Source organism: Hipposideros armiger, unplaced genomic scaffold (assembly GCF_001890085.2).
Source record: "Hipposideros armiger isolate ML-2016 unplaced genomic scaffold, ASM189008v1 scaffold_472, whole genome shotgun sequence".
Classification (NCBI taxonomy): Eukaryota; Metazoa; Chordata; class Mammalia; order Chiroptera; family Hipposideridae; genus Hipposideros; species Hipposideros armiger.
The window spans coordinates 985775-1008549 of record NW_017731822.1 but is presented as its reverse complement, the minus strand read 5'-3'; the positions used below and the strand labels follow the sequence as shown (position 1 = coordinate 1008549).

The 22775-nt window shown below is 41.6% G+C and overlaps 1 protein-coding gene across 1 annotated transcript in view; it reads right to left on the bottom strand.

Annotated features, from left to right (window-relative positions):
* Positions 1-22775, bottom strand: part of TBC1D8 (TBC1 domain family member 8) — a 115937-nt gene that overhangs the window by 54530 nt on the left and 38632 nt on the right. The window contains exon 2 of the mRNA XM_019666480.1: positions 15987-16142. Within this exon, the coding sequence (XP_019522025.1) occupies positions 15987-16142 (156 nt within the window). The remainder of the gene's footprint in view (positions 1-15986; positions 16143-22775) is intronic.

Below are 22775 nucleotides of genomic sequence, written 5' to 3'. Positions count from 1 at the left end.
ATAGGCTGCAGCCCCTGCTGCAGTGGGTTGCCATGGGCTACCGTGTGTAGCCAGCAGCCAGCGTGAGCGGCCAGCAGCCACCATGAGTGGCCGTCCAGAAGCTGGCGACTGATCTGCCTTGCCGGGGAAGAGCGCAATGATGGTGCCAACTTGGGCCAGTGAAGCAACGTCCTCCACAACTAGACTAAAGAACAAAACGACAACAACTTGTCTGTTCCCCTTCCCCTAATTCCCCAATAAAAATTTTTTTTTAAATCTTTAAAAAAATAAAAGACTTGAAACAGTCATCAAAACACTGGACTATTATTCTTTAAAAAATTCTTCCTCCTACTGGGGAGGAGCTTATGATAGGGAAAGATAATTCTAAAACAAAGAGAAAATAACACACAAAATGCATTGCTGAGCCAGACTTAGGTTTCATTATAATCCACCCTGTTACCCTCTTCCTGAATATAAGACACAGTTATATGCCTCTCCCAGCAAAGACAATCACTATGATGGAACTTTTCCACCCCACTGTCTTCTATTTCCTACAAAAGTTGCCAAATGGCAGGGACATTTTCCAAGCTATAATTTCCTCTGCAAGGAAGTCTTATGACGGGCTTCAAAAACATTGTAAATCAATGCAAGTCAACTGCACATCCGTGACCTCCAAGGACTGAGAAGCCAAGGTGCTCCACATATGTTACACCTAAAGCTCTGAGCCTACACTGCAACCATGTTTTTCAAATTACATGAAGGAGCCCATCAGACAACAGCTTTAAAAAAAAAAAGAACGGAAATTAGAATCCATACCACTTTATAAAGGCAGCTACTGACTTGAGCAGTATTTGTCAGAGTTAGGCACAGACACATAAATACATTTCTGTCTGTGGGTCACGGTCAAAAAAAGTTTGAAAGCCACCACGTCACAGACATACCAAGGGGAAATGTCAAATTCTTACTCTCTTCTCCTTTTTACATCCATTGAAGGGGCAGAATGATAAAAAGGCCACAAATGAACTCAGCACTATAGCAGTATTCTAGGTTTTGCTATGGGCCTTCCAAGACAGAGGGCAGCTGTTACTATGGCCTGAGTTCATCCACCCAAGTTCATATGATAAAGCCCTAATATCCAGTGTGTCCATATTTGAAGACAGGGTCTTTCAGGAGGTAGCTAAGATTTCATAGGGTCATAAGGGTGGGGACCTAATGCCACAGGACTGGTGTCCTCATAAGAGGAAGAGACACCAGGGATGCCCCAAGTGAGGACACAGCAAGTAGCCAGCTGCCTGCAAGCCAAGGAGAGAGGCCCTCGGGAGAAACTAACCCTGCCAGCACCTTGATCTTGGACTTCCAGCCTCCAGGACTGTAAGAAAATAAATTTGTTGTTTAAGCCCACTCAATCTGTTTGTTATAGAAGCCCAAGCAGATTAATACAGCTTTCTAAAACCAAAATTTATGGGAGTACTGCGGATTGTAACCAAAGTCCAATTAGCAAAATTACACTTTGTTTCATTAAGGTCCCTAATCTTGCAGAAAAGGACTTATCTATTTTCTAAGAAAATTAAAGTTCAATGCATCTTAAACGTTACCCACAGAAGAAGCCAAAAATCAGGTTTATAAATCCCTATGCAAAACTAAAATACAGTATGAGAAACCTCAATTAAGACCACAAAACAAACAACATGGATGATTTATAAATAACCAGCTCTATGTTCTAAGAAAAAACAGCCAGATGTGGCAGGCACAGGACATTTTCTGAATGCCTAGCATGAGCCAGGCATTTTGTTGGGTATGTCGCACACGAAATATTGTTTATTTTTATCAAAATAGCACACGGTACTGTTATTCCATTTTCTAGGTGCAGGAAGGAGCCACCCTGGAAGCCTGGTCCTATCTGTAGCACACAATTGAGATGGGAGCCTGGGAAGCTGTGCATGTGGGGGAGGGCGTGGGGGGCAGCTCGCAACAGCTGAGTCATTTGAAACGCACATACAATATTTATTCTCTTAAGTTTTCCCTAGAGGTATTTTCAGGAAATAAAACAAGCATCTCATTGCCTTATATACCTACAGCTTCTGCACAAACACAGCCATAAATAACTTGATCCATACTTCAGTTTTCAAAAAACAACTGTTTGTCTCAGCATAATAAATGTCCAATTGAATTAATTAACTTCTCCAACCACCTAGATCCTAACCGACAATGCAACGGGCACTGCATGGGCATAGCTCAGACCTGTTCCTTTGTAATAGTAAATATCTCTCTACCATCCAAACACTAAACGCCTACTGTCTAAACATGTGGACTAAAAGCCATACAGACACAAAGGGGCTAATTAAAAGTATAACTGTCTAAGCAGTGTCATCCTTAAATTCCACTCAACACTCAACACACACACAGTAACTCAGAGACAAAGAAGCTAAGTAAAAACTAAAAATGACAGGGGAGAGGGTTGGACCGAAGTCTTTAATTTTTAGATATTAAAAATTAAATCTGAGCCAGCCGAGTGGCGCGTTGGTTAAGAGCTGGCTTGGGATGCCAGAGGACCCCAGTTCGGATCCCACATATGAGGGCCAGTGAAACTGCCCTCTACAGCTAAGATGCTGAACAACAGCTCAACCTGGAGCTGGGCTGCCATGAGTTGCCGGCGACAGCGTAGGCTGCAGCCCCTGCTGCAGTGCATTGTCATGGGCTACCATGTGTAGCCAGCAGCCAGTGTGAGCGGCCAGCAGCCACTGTGAGCGGCCATCCAGAAGCCGGTGACTGATCTGCCTCGCCAGGGAAGAGCGCAATGATGCTGCCAACTTGGGCCAGTGAAGCAACGTCCTCCACAACTAGACAGAAGAGCAAAAAGACAGCAACTTGTCTGTTCCGCTTCCCCCGATTCCCCAGCGCTGTTCCCATCTCCAAATTCCTCAATAAAAATCTTTAAAAAAAAAAAAATTCAATCTATTTTGTGAGTGGATACTCTAACATCTAATCTATACGTCTGAAGCAGTATCTTTACATGTAAAGGTTCAGTGTCAACATCACACCATCACAATATACAGGATTCTTACCTGTTGTATAAATTTCTCATGATAGAGTTTAAGAAAGCATGTTTTACACTTCTCTTTTTACATAATTTCCTTGCCCTGTTTTGCCTTCAAATTAAAATAATGAGTCCCTAAAAGTATTTGCAGCAAGTGAAAAACAGATAATCTCAACCTCCTTCATACTGAAAGTAAAATAGGTTTTTAATTTATAATTGAAATAGTCACTTAAATGTCTTTGTATTAGTGCCATCAGAAACACTTCTCAGAAATAGAAGCAGAAATAACAGCAAAGTGGTAGGAAACTTTGACCTACAACCAAAGTAAAACCAATCAATAGAAACTGAACCAGAAATGACACAGATAAAAGAAATCAGTAGACAAGGATAGAAAACAGGTTATAAATACACTCCATGTGTTCAAAAAGTAGAGATCAGCATAAGAATAGTGAGAAGCTAAATGGAAGACATACAAAAAGATCCAAATCAAACATTTAGGGATATAAAAAAACAGTGTCTGCAATTAGAAATATACTATTGGGTTGTTGGAAAACTCATGACATATTTTTGTTTTTCGTTGCAAAAATGCGTCATGACTTTCCCTACAACCCAATAGATGGGATTAAAAGTAAATTAGAAATTGCAGGGGAAAAAGAAGAGGGAACTTTAAGACATAGTGATAAAAACCATCTAAAATGAAAAAAATAGGAAAAGGATTAAAAACAAGAGAAAGAGCAGAGCATCAGTGAGCTGTGGAATAAGCAGCAGCCAAAAGTGTGTAATTGAAGTCCCAGGGGAATAAAAGGGGAAGAGGGCCAGAGAACAGGAAAAAAATATTATATACAAATTATATATATATTATATATATATGTATATATATATATATATTTGAAAAACTAAGAGCTGAATTTTTTTCAAGTATGATGAACATTATAAACACACGATCTAAGAATCTCAACAAACCCCAAGCAGAAAAAGCATAAAGAAAATCACACATATGTACACCATAATCAAATTGGTGCAAACCAGTGATAAAGAAAAGGGCATTATTTATAGAGGAACAAAGAATAATAGACTTCTTATCAGAAACAACGCAAGCCAGAAGATATGGAACAATAGCTTTAAAAAGCACTAAAAGGAAAAAAAATTAATTTACAAGTATGTGAAGAAAACATGAGTGAACTCCTCTGTAAATTGGGAATGAGAAACCTTTCCTAACCACGACTCAAAATCAGAAAGTGTAAGAGATGAGTTCTAAATCCCACTACATTAAAATAAAAATTTTAAAAAAAACACCACTTTTGCGTGGTAAAACACACCAAAAGCAAAGTCACTAAAAGACATGACAAACTGGAAAAGCATTTTTTTCATTTCATCTTTCAGATGAAGGATAATATTCCTAATAGACAGTATCTGAAAATGGTGGGGGAAAAAACAAACACCCAATAAAAAAACTAGGTAAAGGATAAGAACAAGGATGTTCTGAAAACAGCCCTTAAACATGATAATGTTCAACTTTTTCATAATAAAAGGAATAAAAATTAAAACTATGCAGAAACACCTAGGAGTCTGACAGAAATCGAAAGTTTGACAAAATTGAGGACACATCTGGGAAAGCAGGCACTTTCATCCATTGCTGATGGGAATTTTTTTAAAATAGTACAAGTCCAATGGAAGGAGGGGCATTTAATAATATCTACTGAAGCTTCATACTCATTCACTCTTCGATCCAGCAATCCCACTTTGAGTTGTCAATCCCAATGATTCAGCAGCAAAAGTACAAAATTATTTATCTACCAGGTATTCATTAGGGCATTATTTGCCATGGCAAAGGTGGAAAATAATACAATGTCCATCAGTAGGTTGAATGAACTCTGGTGGTACTTCTACACAATGAAAGACAAAACAAAGGAGGAGAGAGTCTCTAGTCTGTGATATGGAATGACTTCCAGGATATGCAGATAAGTGAAAAGGGCAAGGCATGAAACAGAATACATGCGACCTGCGTAATAGGAGTGTGGAGAAATATAGAGAGTGTTTAATATTTGGAAAACAAAACAATAGAAAGCTTAGCCAGAAAAAGAAAGGTTTCTCTATGACAGAGGAAAGGAAGCAGAGATGTAAACATGGCTTCTGTATAAATATTGTGTTTTACAGGTTTGGTTAAGGAATCATAAAAGACCTTTACATTAAAAAAAAATTAAATCAATAAAGAAAAAAGCAATCCTTAAAAATTAAATAAATGGATATACTTTACTGTTATCAGGTTATTAAAATATAGGGACACCTCAGAGATACTGTGGGTTCCATTCCAGGCCACCACAATAAAGCAAATGGCACAATAAACTGAGTCACACGAATTTTTTGGTTTCCCCACATATATACAATAAATTGTCCTGGAGTCCTTCATTGAAAACAACTACGAGGTCTGACATGAGCTTGTCACAACGATGTTGCTAACCTTTTTTGGTATTAAAGGGATTACTCATTATGAATTTGTACCAACTGGACAAACAGCTATCCAATTTACTATTTGGAAGTGCTGAAAAGGCTGCATGAAAAAGTTAGACAACCTGAACTTTGCACCCACAATTCACGACAATGCACCAGCTCACATGGCACTGTCTGTGGGGGAGTTTTTAGCCAGTAAACAAATAACTGTATTGGAACACCCTCCCTACTTACCTAATCTGGCCCCCAATGACTTCTTTCTTTACCCGAAGATACAGGAAATATTGAAAAGATGACGTTCAGAATATCAAGGGTTATTCAACAACAGCTCTGATGGCCATTCCAGAAAAAGTTCCAAAACTGCTTTGACGTGTGGACTAGGCACTGGCATTGGTGCATAGTTTCCCAAGGGGAGTACTTCGAAGGTGGCTGTAGTGATATTCAGCAATGAGGTATGTAGCACATTTTCTAGAATGAGTTCACAAACTTATTGTCCAACCTTCGTACATCCATAGTTAAATATGTTCTAAGGCCAAACAGAGCTGCAAAAACTCAAATTTAAATCAGTACTTATTGTTAGTAGCAATGTTGGTATTATTTAGAAATAATATGTATGGGGCCTGTGGATGTGTGTATGAGAGCTAGCTAGCTAGAGAATTATGTGAATACTGTTAGAAACCAAGATTTTCAGTGCATAAGAAAAAAACAAATATAAAATAAAAATTAACTTATAACTGTAATTTTACAGAATTAGAAAATATGAATTCATAATTTATTGTTCTTTTTCATAACACATACATCCTAGCTCATACTTACTTGAAAAGCCTTAAAAGCAATGACAATCCAGTAACAATGTACAACCCTATACCCCAGACTGTGGTCCTGAAACACTATTCCCCACAAAAGGAACCAGGAATACTTGGAGGAATGGCAGATTCCAGACAGGAGGCAGGAAATGCATAATGTGGGCATTTAACATCTTGTTGGCCAGAGAGCAAGGAAGCACTCAAAGATGACGGGAGACAAAGTCACAGAAGCCACGGGAAAGGGCTCCAGTGAGCAGAAGATGGCACAATCTGAGTATCAAAAGGACCACAATTAACTGAAAAACAATGAATATATAAAATTCCTGGCTTATAGTGTTCATTAATCCCTTCAACTTTTCTGTATGTTTGAAATTTTTCATAATAAAATGTTGGGAGCAGGGAATACTGACTTTGAAATGATGCTGAAAAGGGATAGAGAAAGAAAGGAAAAGAGAACAATAAAGCTAAAACAAAAATATATATAATTCACTTGTCACCACTGCAGATAACCAGGGTATCAACTCCTTACACTAATAAAAGGCCATTAACTGGCAAAAGTGAGCATTCTTTGCCTACCTTTTCTGAATGTACCGTGTCTCAGGGTGACCAAATAGCCCTAGTTGAGTTCAAGGGGACAATGTTCATGAAAGGACTGATCGAATTAGAAAAATCACCATTTTGTGATATGTAGAGAAAAAATGAATGTGGGCACTGATCATAATGGGTAAAACTATTAGATGAAAGGTCGATGGGGAAGGAGGCAATGGAAGCCATCCTGAACTCTTGCCCTGGCATAAGCATCACTAAGAGTAAGTACGTGCCTCCTGAGAGGATGCAGCAAAAAAGATGTAGAACCACCTATTAAGTGTTCTTCTTTTTTAAAAGTTGAACCTGAATTTAATGGAGTCTTTGTAAGTTCCTTCGAGTTTTCAGGAAATATGAAGGATTGAGAAGCGAGTTAAGTGATGCCTTGAGGAAGGAAACCGATGAGCATAGCATGCAGACATTCTACATAAAAACTGGCCCAATTCCTTCACCAAGTCAATGATTGGGGGAATAAAGCAGGATAGAAGGAAAGGGGGTGGAAGCTTTTTTAACTAAAAGAGACAGGAGAGACACGACAATCGAATGAGTGTGTGGTTCTTGTTGATATGGATTAGAGTATCAATCAGGCATATGAAGGATTCCCGAAGCAAGCAGGAAGCTTAAGTGTGCTGTGAGTGCTAGTGGTCCCGAAGAATGCCAGTTAACTCTTACTAGTTTAACGACGTCATTGTAGTGATGTAAGAATGACCATATATCCAGAGATATTTACTAAACTATGTAAGGATAAAATATAATTTCTAGGACTTGCTTTAAAATATATTAAGAGGAAAAAAAGGTTCAGATAAAAAGTAAGGTGGGCAAAACCTGATCCTAATGCACCCTGGGTAATGGTCCTAATGCACCCTGGGTAAAAAGTCCTAATGCACTTGTGTAATGTGCCTGGAGGATTTCATTGTACTGCCCTCATTACTTTGGGGTATTTTTGAAAATATTCATAAAAGAATTTAGGGCGGCCGGATAGTTCATTTGGTAAGAGCGCGAGCTCTGAACAACAGGGCTGCCGGTTTGATTCCCACATGGTCCAGTAAGCTGCGCCAGTGAGCTTGGGAGCTACAGCTAAGATTGTGAACAACAGCTCAACCTGGAGCTAGGCTGCTGTGACTCGCCGGCGTGCTGCCATTAGCCGCGGCTGGTGACAAGCATGAGCGGCCGGCAGCCGGTGAGAGCTGCCGTGAGCGGCCTTCCAATGGCCAGTGACCGACTGCCTCACCCGGGAAGAGCGCAATGATCACAATACTAACATTGGCCAGTGAAGCGACGTTCTCCACAACTAGACTGAGAACAACGGCTCGGGGCGGGGGGAAGAATTTAAAACCCCTTGTAAACAAAAAAGGAATAAACTGGGATCACTGACCTCCACCTATGAGGAATATTCTGTAAAATCAGAAGTGAAAGCATGGCAAGAAAATGGGCAGAGAATTTCACACTCCCTGAATTGCCTTAATTTTTAAATCAGGATCACTCCCAGGCCCAGGCAACGCAGATATAGACGGTACTAGCGTATGTCAGAAAAACCAGAGAAACAGTCAGCCTGAAGTGAGCCTTCTGGGATGTCTGGAAGCCAGCCTGACACACCCAGGCCAGCAAAACCTGCAGGAGAGGGCGCACTCCAGACACCACAGTGAGTCAGAATGATTGTCTCACACTCTGCCTTTTTTTTTTTTATCGTTAAGCAATCTTTTAATAAAATCTTTTATTAATAATCTTTTAATAAAAAGGTCATTTACCAAAGTCATCTTATTTTGAAGCCCATATGCCTCAGTCCATCTCTCATCTACTAAAATGAAAGGGACGAAACTAGATATTTGCTCAGACCCCCTCCAGATGGTTTCCTTCGTCAAACAAGTCGCGCTCCATGAAGAAGTTAGGCGACCTATAACATACATACTACAGTAAAGTTTGATTTGGGCTTAAAATTTTTTTAAAGTTCTTGTATAGGTTATATTTATTTTGAAGTATGTCAAATAAAAACAAATCAGGATTTAGGTGAGGAGAAATTTTATGTGGGGTCTACAAGTATACCTCTGGTTTAAAAACAGTTTTTTTGGCTTTTTTTTTTTTTAATTGGGGAACAGTGTGTTTTTCTAGGACCCATCAGCTCCAAGTCAAATAGTTGTTTCAATCTAGTTGTGGAGGGTGCAACTAGGTGGCCCATGAGGGGATTAAACTGGCAACCTTGGAGTTATGAGCACTGCGCCCTAACCAACTGAGCTAAGTGGCCGCCCTGGTTTTTTGTTTTTTTTTTTAATAGGACTTTTGACCTCCAAATCTCCTAAGTCTAAAAATTAGACTCAGGATTTGCCTGCTTTTTAAATAACTGTAAGTAATACCCCTCATGGAAGATCATCTTCAGTAAGCTTAATTATTTAAGCATAAGCAAAATTACTTTATTGAAAACAGTAAGAGCCTGGGACAGAAGCTTCCTAGTAGAAAAGAAACATTAGCCATGCACCCCTCAGCCGCTTTCCAAGTATAAAGCACATGTGGAAAATGCTAGCCAGTGTTGTTCTAAGGAAATCCCAAGCAACCAGAAACAAGTGTGAGACCTCAACAGTGAGTGGCCTCAGAGTGTGCACCCAGGAAAGGATCTGAATTTCCTCCTGCCTCAAAGACTTTCCTTGAAGTGCACAGTGAGTTCTGTTCTTGAAAAAGATCTGACTGGCACTTCCTTCGCTGTCCTGGCACGAAGTTCACCAAGACATTAATCTGATCCGTGCTGGAACATTTCCTCCCATCACAGAATTCGCTCTCCAAAGACAAAGCAAACAGTGACATGGAATACAAGAAGCTAAAGCCCCAGCCACGGTCAAAGGCAAAGATAAGAGGTGACTGCACATCAGAAAGAACACTCGGAGAGAACATTCCGTAAATACGTGCAGCTGGGCCACCAGGGAGGCACCCCTGATGCAAGATGTGGCCCTGGCAAGTCACTAAGCAACCTGCGCCTTGCTTCTTCCATCTGCAAAGCCAACAGTTATACCTCCTCATACGCTGCTGAGAGGTTCTTTAAACTGGAAAGCGTAACTCCTGTGACTCCTAATTTCTTACCACATAACACACGTTTTGATTAGCAAAAATATCAGCGCTTCCTTTAATGACCCCTGTCAATTTCAAAATCATGTTTTCCATTTTTCTAAATCTAAAATATTAGCCAAGTTTTTTCAAACTACATACATACCCCCTCCCAAGATACAGATATGCATCTGCCCAGCCAGGGGGGTGTCTCCCCCTAGTCGCCTTGAACTCTCTGCCTTCTGCTGCTATAAGATGGTATCACGGTGTCATCATTCACACCCGCTACTACTTGGCTTGTCCCTTTTTTTTCTCCTGTTTCCCTGCTCTCCCTCATTTCACTCAGGACCATGGGACAGACCCTGCTAGGAACGTGAAGACTTGGCACTTAGGCTGCCAAAAACAGAATCACAAAGCCACTCGGCACTCTGGAGTGCCAACTCAGTGCTGTAAAGACACTATGAACGCTATTAAAAGGTAATCCATACCAAGGTTTGATGAGTTTCTCATACAGCTTCTGCAACCTTGGCCCTGGTCCTGGCAGGAAACCACCCTGGTTACCTACAAGCATAGCAATCAAATCCTTTCTGAGTAACAGGAAAGGACAATCTATTCCATATTTGCATTAATCGACCTTTAAAGGTCAAATTATTGCATAATCAGCTCAATTCCTGGACCGATGTGGGCAGCAGATAAGCCAGAATCTCGCCTGGGATTTTCTCCTTCCTAAAAACCAGGCAAAGACAACAGCGAACTCAATGCCCAGGGCCATGGCAAAGATAAAATGTGTGTCAACACAGCAGTAGCACAAAGAGCCACCTACCAACAGGAACAGGAAGTGATGGGTCAATAACTCACAGCCTGGTGTGGCCTGGACTTCACAGCTGGAGGACAAAGCACAGGCGGAGACCATCAGACGCAGAAACAGGGACAGTCTCCTCATTCTTCCAGGGCCCCCAAAGAGCTCTTTACAGTTCAGGCCTCAATTCAGTGAAAAGTGACAAGCCAACCAACCCGCAGGCTGGAGCCCCTCCCTCCAATGTCTACCTGCTTTCTCCCCTCCTCTTCTGACCCTGACTAGAAACTGGCTCCTGGGCTTCCACTCTCCTGGTTCCTCATGCCGTGTTCTCACTATCTACTCGTGCACCAGTCATTACAGATTAGATTTCAAAAAGAAAGCAGACATGCCATGGATTATTCCCCAGCCCTACACGGAATGAAGCTCTGACCCCTGCTACGACATGGATGGACCTTGAGGACATTATGCTGAGGGAAACAAGGCAGCCACAAAAGAACAAAGATTATGTGATTCCACTTACATGGTATTCCTAAAGTAATTCAATTCGTAGAGAAAGGAAGTAGAGTGATGGTTGCCAGGGGCTGGGGGGAAGGAGGAACGGGAAGTTAGTGTTTAATGGGTATGGAGTTTCAGTTTGGGAAGATAAAAAAGTTTTGGAGATGGATAGTGGTGATGCTAAGCATGTGAGTGTACTTAATGCCACTGGACTGTACACTTAAAAATGGTCAAGATGGTAAGTTTTAGGTTACGTATATTTACCACAATAAAAATATTTTTTAAAAGAAAAAAAAAAGATCCCTGTTTTGCAAGTTTCTCTACAGCTCAATGGTCCTGGGGGCTTATTACACAGCTCCAGATCCAGGCCCTGGCCCGCCCTGGGATGTCCTGCCCGGGCTTCTCAGAAGGGGCCCAAGAAGTGTCCTGTGTGGTTCCAGGTACTGCCTCCCCTCCTTACATACAGGAAGGAGTCTTTACGGCCAAGCCCACTACCTTGTCTCCCACACCTCACCACTGATTTGCCCACCTGCTCTTCACCAAACGCCAGGCTCTGTCCTGGGCACTGCAGGGTCAGGGCTGAACATGACTCTGAGAAAATGTATTTTTAATAGGGTAGCAAGCAAAAAAAAAGAATAAAAATGACAGTATCGAGTGCTGGAACACAGGAAGCAGTTGGCTGGGTGTCAGGGAGGCCTCAGGGTATGTATGTGTGTGGTGGGGGGGGACATCTGGGCTCTGACCGGAATGATAGGGCACTCTCCTCTGTCCACCTCCTTTTAAACAACTCATAGCCACTCAACAATATATGGCATCCACTGAAGCTGTGTTTATAAAGCCTTGGGAGTCCTTGGTCCATATAAGTTAAAAAATAATCATAACAGCAACTTCTCTTATTTCCTTCCAACCAGTCATCGACAGATCTCTGCTGCCAAATAATAATATTGTTCACCCATAAAATTATCTACCCATCTCTTCCTCTTCTGCTTTAAAAGAAACAGAAAAAAAAAGAAGTCTCCTCAAGGCTGTCCTATGTCTTCCCATATTGCTGTGTGAGTTGCCAAAATTCAATGAAGATATAAATCATTCTTGCAGGCCACTCTTCCTGTTCTTACCCCACGTCCTGGTGCCACCCAGGCCTTTCCTACCGTTCTTGCTTGTGCTTTATCTGAGGCTCAAAACCCCGGGAATGAATCCTCTCTCAATGCTCAAGACACAATAAAATATTATATATGGTGAGGCAATCACATGGTGCAAGATGCCCAAGTAACCTCCCAGAAGAGGCCTAAGCACTTAGGTCAATCCCACAAGCCCCTCACCGAACGCCCTCACCATTCTCCCTTTCCTAACCTAAGACAAGCTGCCCTGGGAAGTACAGCTGCTTCATCAGGGGGCCTTCTGTAGCCAAGATGACAGAAGAAAGTGGAGCATCTACAGACCTGCCACGGGTCAGGTCCAAGGCAAATATCTAGCTAAATGGAAACCAGAGGAAGCAGATCTCGGCTCAACAGAAAGCAAGGTTTAGGAGTTAAACCTGCTCAGGGTGACCACACTGCTGGGGTGTGAGGAGCCAGTGTAAGTGGCTACAGCCGTTATGGCAGGCAATTTGGAGAGAACATACCTAGGGCATTCTGAACATGTATCCCTTTGATGGAGCCATTCTTTAGTACGGGCTCTTCAAGGGTCCTGACCTGTCTCGCTTTGCTGATCCTTGTTCCACCTGTATCTGCCATTTCCAGACTGCTATCTGTATTCCCCAGGGCCACTCACTGGTGAAAGCCAGATAGGAGGACACTTCCGCTTCACACTCTCTGACCAATCCCGACACCAAGCACGTGTCTGGTACGTGGCAGGCATCAAACCTTTCAAACAGACTGTGGGGACTGCGAGTGAACTGGAGTAGTTAAGTGCACAGATATTTAAGTTTTTTTAAATACTTTAAAAATCAGAAACAATTACGCATTGAATAAAGGACTGGATGAGTACATTAGGTAGAGCTATAAGGTTGAATGCCGTGTCGCTATTAACAACACTGTTCCCTGTGGCTCCAAGGTATTCCAGGAGCCCTGATTGGCTACTGTCAGCATCCTGGGCTACAAAGATTCAGGAACTGAGCACAGTGCCCACCCTGCGGACACCCCAGAAGCCAGTCTAGCAAGGAGACAAAAATCCACATAGCCCCATCAAAAGCCTCAAATCCCCAGCGAGACCAAGTCTTTGGCCTGGGCGGAGTGAAAGTGGAGAAATGGGATAAACAGGAAACAGGACAGGGTCCTGCCCCCTCACATCCCACGTCCAGCCCACCAGTCCTCTCTTGCTCTGTCCCCAAAACACAAGTTAAAAAGTCACACTCACTATGTTAGTGCAAATAACACAGTGCTGGGCTGGGGTGACAGTGTCCAAGCACGAGAAGGGTGAGGAGGAACACGCAACCCCCAACAAAACACGGGACAGCAACAGAAGAAAAACAAACATCCAGGGAGGTGTTCAACAGACAGAAATTCTGTCCTAGAAGAAAACCAACACTTGGGGAAGCAAAGGGAATTCTCACAGATGCTTCATGCTCCCAAACAATATAACAAAAATATGAATAAAACCAGAGCTCAGAGATGAGATGGTGAAATAATGCAGGTGAGAGGGGAGATTAGAGACCTTGGGAAATGCCGGAGTATCAAAACAACAGGACAACAAAATGGGTAAATAAGTTCAAAGCAGCCAAGTGTGGGATACACTGCCGAAAATGGAATTATTAACTTAGAGGAAAGGTTTATGAACAGCATGGAGAGTACAAGTTGAAAAAGAGAAAATCAGACAAAAATGAAAAGAAGACCACAGCTGCTCAACATGAAGTGTCCTTGACGTGGACAATCCAATCAATGGAACATAAATGCACTTTAAAAATATATAATATGTATACAGAGTGATATAAGAAAATTTCCTGAAATGATCAATCAATCTGCATATTGAAAGAGCACATCAAGTTCCAGAAAAATTTAACACAATGTGCTCAAGGCAGTAACAAATTGGAGCTATGTTACTAAACTTCAACAATAAAGACAGTTATATGCCCAAAAAGTACATCACCCAAAAGTTGGGGGAGGAGGGGGTCAGACCAGCCTGAGATTTCTCCCACTACCACGTTAAATACTGAAACACCCCAGAGCGACAGCCCTCAAGCTCTAGAGAACGGTCACAGACTATCACACACAGCCAAGGTGTCATTCAAATCCAAAAGCAAGGGATACACATTTGCAAATGAAGTCATTACTGGGGGAAGAAAACAGGAATCTAGCCAACTAAGACATGAGCCAAAAAAATAAAAATAAATTTACATTGGGAAAGCCATGCCTGAGTAGAAGCATTAAATTAATTTAAATAGAGAACTACGCCAAACAATGATGGAAAGCATGGTTACAGAACAGAACAGGAATTACAATGTAAAATTAACAATGAAACTTTTTTAAAATGAGAGATTAGAGAAGCAGGGGAAGAATAAGAATGCTGGCCTCCTTTGTCCTTCAGGGTCAGAATCAATGAACAATGTCAGAGCTGAAACATTGTTTTAAAAAGCCATATTTCTAACCTTGTAATGCTTTCAAAAATCTCTTCCTTAAACTTAAGTGAACCTTTTAGAAAACAAGCCCTCTTGTGTTTAAAGACACATTTATTTGAAGTTTCTTCGGTTTCACTGCAGCTTCTTGCCTTTTATTGAAATCAAGTGAAAACTTGACTGACAGTCACGTGGGGCGGCTAGGATGTGGGGCCAAAGAGCATTTCCTCTTCGTACCTTTCAGTGTTAATTGGTATCTTTATATTGAGCGTGTGCTGTATTTATCGTTTTATGAAAGTACAGACTGGTTTGTCTTAATTTTAAAAAAAAAATGGACTGGAAAAATAAAAAATAAAAACATGCCAAGACCTTCACAGCAGTGAGTACTGGATAGTGGGATATAGGTGACAACTTTCTTCTTTGTTCTTTTCTGTATTTTTTCCAGGAAAAAAAAAAAGAAATCCAATGTTGTGAAAGAATGCAAGGTGCTGTTGGAAGTCTATGGTAGCTAGTAAAATGTTAGGAGGGAAAGCAAAATGAAAAAAACAAAACAAAAACAAACCACTCCATACGTATATGCAGATGTGTAGACAGAAGAGTGATATTCACACTGGATAAGGAGTTTTAGGGGACTTCGTTTTCTTCCCCTCTTACCTGTTTTTAAAGTTCTTATTACTTGTGCAATTCAAAAGACACCTCTTGTTTCGGTTTGTAAGGCAAAGGGGCTTCTCAGGATGTAAGGACGGCTGGCCCCAGAGGTGCCTGACTGGTGAGGGGGGAGCTGGCTGGTGCCTGCAGGAGGGGCTGCACCTCAGGTAGACAGGCTGAGAAGGTAATTCCTACCTTCCCGTAGAGCCCAGCAGCCCAGTGGTTGTCTCGGTGCACATGTGGAACGAGGCAGTGAAGGCCCCACGTCAGACACAGCCCCAGACATTTCCCCCATCGCAACAGGTACACACACCCAGGAACACGCTGGTTATGTCAGACGCAAGATTAAGAAAACGGCTCGACTCATACTCAACAACACACAGCAATGTGGAGCCACACACCACTCGAAAGCCTGGCATGCCCCAGCTCAGTGGTCCAAGTTTATTGCCTTTATGCGCTTTTGATGGTTAAGGAAAAGGAAAAGAGATCAGAGAAGCAGAGGAGGTCCTAAAAGGAGTTACCTTCAAGCTCCCACCGCCAGCATGCAGGCAGGTTCTCAGCGTGCTCAAAAGGTGTGCAAGTTCCAACTGGAACAAAACTCACCCGTGGCTATGGCCCAGTAAACGTCTGATCCACTCAGTAACTCACCACATGCTATGGGAGAATAAACCTGGGACCCGGGAACTTGAAGCAGGATTCGAAAGGGGGCCACCCGGGCACTGGAATCCAGCACAGCATCCAGGGCACCGACCAGGCGACCTTCAAAAGAAAGAAGAAAGTGCACCTCTGAACACAGGGACTGACCACAGGCCGTTCACCTGCGGCGTCACTCCCGGTGCAAGGGCACTGAGTCTGTACCTGGACCTCGCGCCACCGCCGGCCCGTTCTTCCATCCACCTCACTAGAGCCCACACTCCCTGTGGCCCGGGCCTCAGGGCTACCTGGTACCTGTTTCCTGGCATTTGGAACAGCACCTGGCATTTCTGGGCACTCGGCACAGATTTGCAGAATCAGTGAATAAGTGAACAAGGGGCCCTGGACAAGTCACCTAACCTCGCCAAGTGTTTGCATTCCTCAGTATCTCAATACAGGAGGCACCATGAGCCAGTAAATTAGAGCTTTGGATCTGGAGTGAGAATGCCTCACTTAAATCCTGGCCCTACCACTTTCAAGCTGTGTGACCTTGGGCGAGTTATTTAACCTCTCTGATTTCCTTGTTTGTAAAATGGAATAGTCACAGTATACTTACCTCATCGGGTAACTGGGAGAATTAAACGAGTGAGTGTATTTAGCATTCAAAGTGCTTAGACTATTACCTGGCCATAAAAAGTACTATATAAGTGTTGCCCATCGTTATTATCTGACCATCATCTCAAATGTGAAGGAGAACCTCTGCCTACTCCTGTAGGGCACTGTGGGAAGCAAATAAGAAAATGCAGTGAAGTCTTTCACAGACCCTAGGCACACAACACAAAGGCTGATCATTCTGTTGTCAGGAACAGCACCATGAATCAACAGCAAACCAAAAAAAAAAGCACTTTTCCATAATCTTCCATTGCCTGAGAATCAAGATGGCGGAGAGGATTAAGCTCCTAAATTTACTTCACATATAATTCTCTAGTAATAAATAGGCTCTAAATTAGGGCCACAAACTGCCTGACCAAGTAATACACACTTTTATGTTTTTTAACAACCTCAAACATAAAGAAAAGTTGAATTATTAGGGAGTAAGTTACTGATTAACACTCTATCATCCTCAAATACTGTAGTCGTATATTTCGTAAAAACAAGCACATAAAACAGTACAATCACCAACTTCAGAAAAATAACACCACTACATTCCTACAATCATCCTCAGATCCCATTCAAATGTTAGAAAATATCCCAATAATGTCCTTTTGCTACAAGGGACCCAGTTCAGAATCAGATTGCATTTAACTGTCATTTCTCTATACTCACGCAGGCCAAAGAGATGTTTCTCAACCTTTGACTTTCATGACCTTGACGCTTTCAAAGATTATAGGCCAATTTTTCTGTAGAAACATCCTACAGGTTGGGTTTGTGTGATGTTTCATCACAACTGTATTATAATTTGATTCAGGTTGTAAGTCTTTGGCAAAAGTCACAGAAGTGGTGTATCCTTTTCATCACATCCTACAGGTGGCAGACAATATCGGTTTGTCCTATTACTGTACAATTCCCTTGGATCAATCGATTAAGATAGTGTTTGCCAAGCTTCTGCACTGTGAGGCTACCCCCTTTTTCCTTTTGTAATTAACAAATACTCTGTAGAGAGGTACTACTTTGAAAACTACTATGTAAATTTCCTGTTCTGCATCAAATCTAATTGATTCATTTATCTATATCAGTATGATTTCATGTTTTCCTACTTTATTCAATGGATTATAATCCACTATTCTCAATATTTTGATGCTCAAATTAGACAGTCTGAGATTTGGCCAGTGGAAGCCCCTTTAAGTTGGTTTCTGTGCCCTTTGGTCATGTCCCCATCACTCTTTGTACTTTCTGGTACACTGAAATAATCCGAGTTCATATTGTCCTTTTCCTGCTCCGGCCCTGAGATCAGCCATTTCTCCAAGGATCCCTGGTTCCTCTAATGAGGAATAATATGTAAAAGCCAAAATCTGGGAGCCAAGTGTGCTCATTGCTAATGGGGCGCTTGCTCCAAGAACATTTCAGTGGACAACGCTAGGGACTGGCTATATGTCTGTATGTATATATGTATGCATATATGTGTGTTTACACATTTATACACATTCATTGATGTTATCTATTTTTCTTTTTACATATATATCTAAAGATATAAAACCTATGAGTTAACGTCCAACTGAGGTCCAGTGCTTCCAACCGTGATCTAATACCACAGTGTTCATTCCAGTTTCTTTCCATATGCCCAACTCCCTTCTCCAACACTGAGAAACCTGACTGCCATTATCTTCAATACATTCACTTATCTGATCAATCTTCCTGTTGCTACCTTGTTCCCTCCCCGGCAGGTGCCCTCCTCACGCTCTCCAGGTTCCAACTGCCCATAAACCCATGCTCTACAACAACCTGGATCTGTCCCACTCAATGGTGTTAGGGATAAAAGGAAGAAGGATACATGGGGTTTTATAGCTATTATTCCTTCGGTGGCACAGTTTTTGCCTCCTTCTGGCTTACTCCTAAATTACAGGTAAGTGAGGGCATCTGAAAGCTGTCAACTGGATAAAGGGTCTGCTACTTTAAAACAGAATCTGAGGGCTGGCCGAGTGGCTCATTGGTTAAGAGTTGGCTTGGGAGTGTGAGCTCTGAGCAGCAGGGCCACCAGTTCAGATCCCACATGGAGCAGTGATGCTGCGTCCTCTACAGCTAAGATGGTGAACAACAGCTCGACCTGGAGCTGGGCTGCCGTGAGTCGCCGGCAACGGTGTAGGCTGCAGTGGGCTGCCGTGAGCTACTGTGAGTGGCCAGCAGCCGGCGAGAGTCGCCATGAGCGGCCGTCCAATGGCCGGCGACCGATCTGCCTCAGCCGGGAAGAGCACAAAGATAATACCAACATGGGCCAGTGAGGCAACATCTTCCACAACTAGACTGAAGAACAAAAGGACAGCAATGTGTCTGTTCCCCTCCCCCGATTCCCCAAGGCTGTTCCCTCCTCCAATTTCCCAATAAGATCTTTAAAAACAAAAACAAAAACCAGAATCTGAGCAGCAGCTTAGGGAGCTCTGTGATTAAAAACACAGGTGGGAGGGGGCAAGGGTAGATTGACAGATGCATTTGTACAAGGAAGGCAAACATGTTTCATCAATGAAAAGTCAGGAGTGGGAGAGACGATAGGGAAGCTGACGGGGACTAGAAAGGGGCTAGAGCTCTCACCCATCCCACACACATACACTGGCACTGGCACAAACATTAAGAGCTCTGTTGTAGAATCCATATCAAGTTTGGTAACAAGAAAAATCTGAGCAACAAAAGAAGGAAGCAGGAAGGGTGTGCAATAACTTAGAGCAGCCACGACACAGAAACAGTCTTTTTGATTGGAAAGCGTGGTGATTTCTCTCTTCTCAACTCAGGAGCAATGGTCAGGACATTTGATGCAACGCATCCAGCCAATCTGACCCCTTCAACTGGTGGGAAGGTAGGGAGGGCAGCAATTTAAAAAGCAATAAGGGGACTTCTGGTTTCAGCTCCAACACATAAGGGGTTTGAAGTCGTCACGCCCATCCTAACAACAAGAAAAAGCTGAGAACATTGAAAATCGATGACTGTTTCTTGGACACTTCAGAGAACTACGGTCACAGATCAATCCATAACCCCAAAATCTGGAGAGACAGGAGAGCCCAGAATCACAGCTGAGACCCACTCACCTGGAAAAGCCGCTGGAGCCATCCACTGGTAGGAACACTTAAATGGTGGCTTTGACTAACAGCTAGGAGCTGAGCGTGGACTAGCACGAGAGTGAGAAACTCCTGGACGCCACAGTCTTAGGGGCCCCCAAATTTGCATAGTTTTACCACTAAGAACCACACCGGGTTCTCACTATGAGAGCCAAGAAAGGTCTCTCCCAGGGGAAGGGAAGAGTCGTCACTGTGCAATACGCTCAGAGCATCCTCCGTAACCAGGGCCCACTCTCCAGGGGAAAGGCTTTCCAGAGCCTGTCCCAGCTGGGGGAGGGGCATTTCTCAGACTCCAAGCCCCTCTGGCCTCCCTGTCCCACCTGAGGGGGTGAAGAGGGAGGAGGGTAAGAAACACTACACAGGGCACAGCCAGGACACACTGACAGACTGACTCACTGATAAGATCACAGGACGCATCCCCTCCTCCACACTTTACCAGTATTCTAACAGGCTCCAGTATAATGGCTGTGAATGACAGCTGAAAGGGCTGCAAGACACCAGGTGAGGAGGAGCTCTTAAAGACAAAGAGGGGAGACCAAAACAGGACTCCCGAAGGATCTGAAACCTCTGGCACTGCAGCAAACATTAGACACAACTCAAGTCATAGTCAGAATAACATACAACTCACACTAAAGAACTAGGTCTTCAGTTCTTACCACCCAATACATCATGTCTGGCTTTCAACAAAGAAATCACAGCAGATGCTGAAGGACAAGAAAAAAATATAATTTGATAGATTAAGCAGGCAGAAAAATCAATGAGGACATACTTGACCTAAACAGCACTATGAATCAACTGGCTCTAAAAATGGCATATACAGAACATTCTATCCAACAGCAGACAGATACACGTACCAAGATAAGGTGTGTTTTATGGCCCTGAATATGCCCTAACAAATTTCAAAAGAATAGAAATCACATAAAGTATGTTCTCAGGTCACAAAGGAATTAAACTAGAAATCAATAACAAAGATCGCTGGAAAATATGCAAATCTATGGAGGTTAAACACACGTCTAAACTAAATAAAGTGAAAATACAACTCAGAAAAATTTGTGTGAGCAACAAATGCAGGGCTTAGAGGGAAGTGTGTAGCAACAGGTGCATAAATTAAGAAAGAGTAACTAAAAATCAACAATGGAAGCATCTCCTGTAGGAAATGATAGAAAGAAGAGCAATTTAATCATAAATAAATCAGAATAAAATAAAAATTGAGCAAAACATTAGCAAAATTGAAACCAAAAAAACAATAGAGAAAAATGAATAAAATCAAAAGCTGTTTCTTTGAAAAGATCAATGAAATTGATAAACGTCTATCTAGGCTAATGAAAGAAAAGGAGAGAAATTACTAATTACTAATATCAGAAATTAAAGGGGAGGGTCATCACTATTAATATTAAAAGGATAATAAAGGAATACTATGAACAACTCAATGCCCACAAATTTGATAACTTACGTGAAGTAGACCAAGTCCTTGACACAAATTACTAAAACACACACAAAGAGAAATGAATCATTTGAATAAGCCTACATTTATTAAAGAAATTAAATCAATAATCAATAACCTGCCAAAAAAAAATTAAACACCAGGTATAGACAGTTTCACTGGTGAATTGTACTAAATGTTAAGGAAGACATGATGATAATTCTCTATAATCTCTCTCAAAAAACAAAAGCAGAAGGAACACTTCCTACCTCCTTCTATGAGGCCAGCATTACCATAATACCAAAAACAGGTAAAGATATTACAATAAAGGAAAACTACAAACCAGTATTTTCCATGCAAAAATCCTCAACAAAATATTAGCAAATCAAATCCAATAATCAAATTTTTAAAAATTATACACCATGAACAAATGGGACATACTCCAGGTATGCAAGGCTGGTTCAACATTTGAAAATCAATCAATGTAATGTACCACATCAAAAGGCCAAAGAAGAAAAATCATATACTCGTACTAGTTGATGCAAGAAAAGCATTTGATAATATCAACATCCATACATGATTTTTAAAAACTCTCAACAAACTAAGAACGAAGAACATCTTTTTAGCTTGATAAAGGATATCTACAAAAACCCTATGGATAACACATATTTAATAATGAGAAACTGGACACTTTCCTGCTAAGACGAGGAATGAGGCTGAATATTCAACATTGTAAGGAAGTCCTAGCTAGTGCAGTAAGACAAGAAAAGGAGACAAAAGGTATACAGATAGGGAAAGAAGAAAAAAAACTGTCTTTGTTTACAGATAACATGTTTGTCTTTGTAGAAAATCCCAAAGAATCAACAACAACAATAAAAATGAAACTTACATATAGTAAGGTTGCAGGACACATGGTTAATATGACAACTGCTTCCCTATATGCCAACAATGAACAATTGGAATTTGAAAAAAAAATTTAAATACCACTGACAATAGCAAATGGTAATTTTATTAGGTACAAGTCTAACAAAATATGCTAGGATCTATATGCACAAAAATACAAGACTGATAAAAGAAATCCAAGAAGATCTAAAAAGATATTCCATGTTCATGGATTGGAAGATTCAGCACTGTGAAGATGGCAGTTCAGCCCATCCTGACCTACAGATTCAACACAATCTCAATAAAAATCCCAGATTTTGTAAGTATTGAGAAATTGTTTTAAATAAAAAGCTAATGTCTTAAAAGAGCCAGCACAATACTAAAGAACAAAGTTGGAGAATTCACACTACAATTTGAAGATTTACTAAAAAAAGCTACAGTGATCAAGACAGTTTGGTATTGGCAATGGGATACACAGGTCAATGGAACAGAATAGAGAGCCAGAAATAGATCCACACAAATACACCAACTGCTCTTTGACAAAGGAACAAAGATAATTCAATGGAGAAGGACAGTCTTTTCAACAAATGGTTCTGGAATAAAGAGATATCCACATGCAAAACAACAAAAAACCTAGGACACAGACCTACACCTTTCCCAAAAATTAACTCAAAATGGATCACAGAC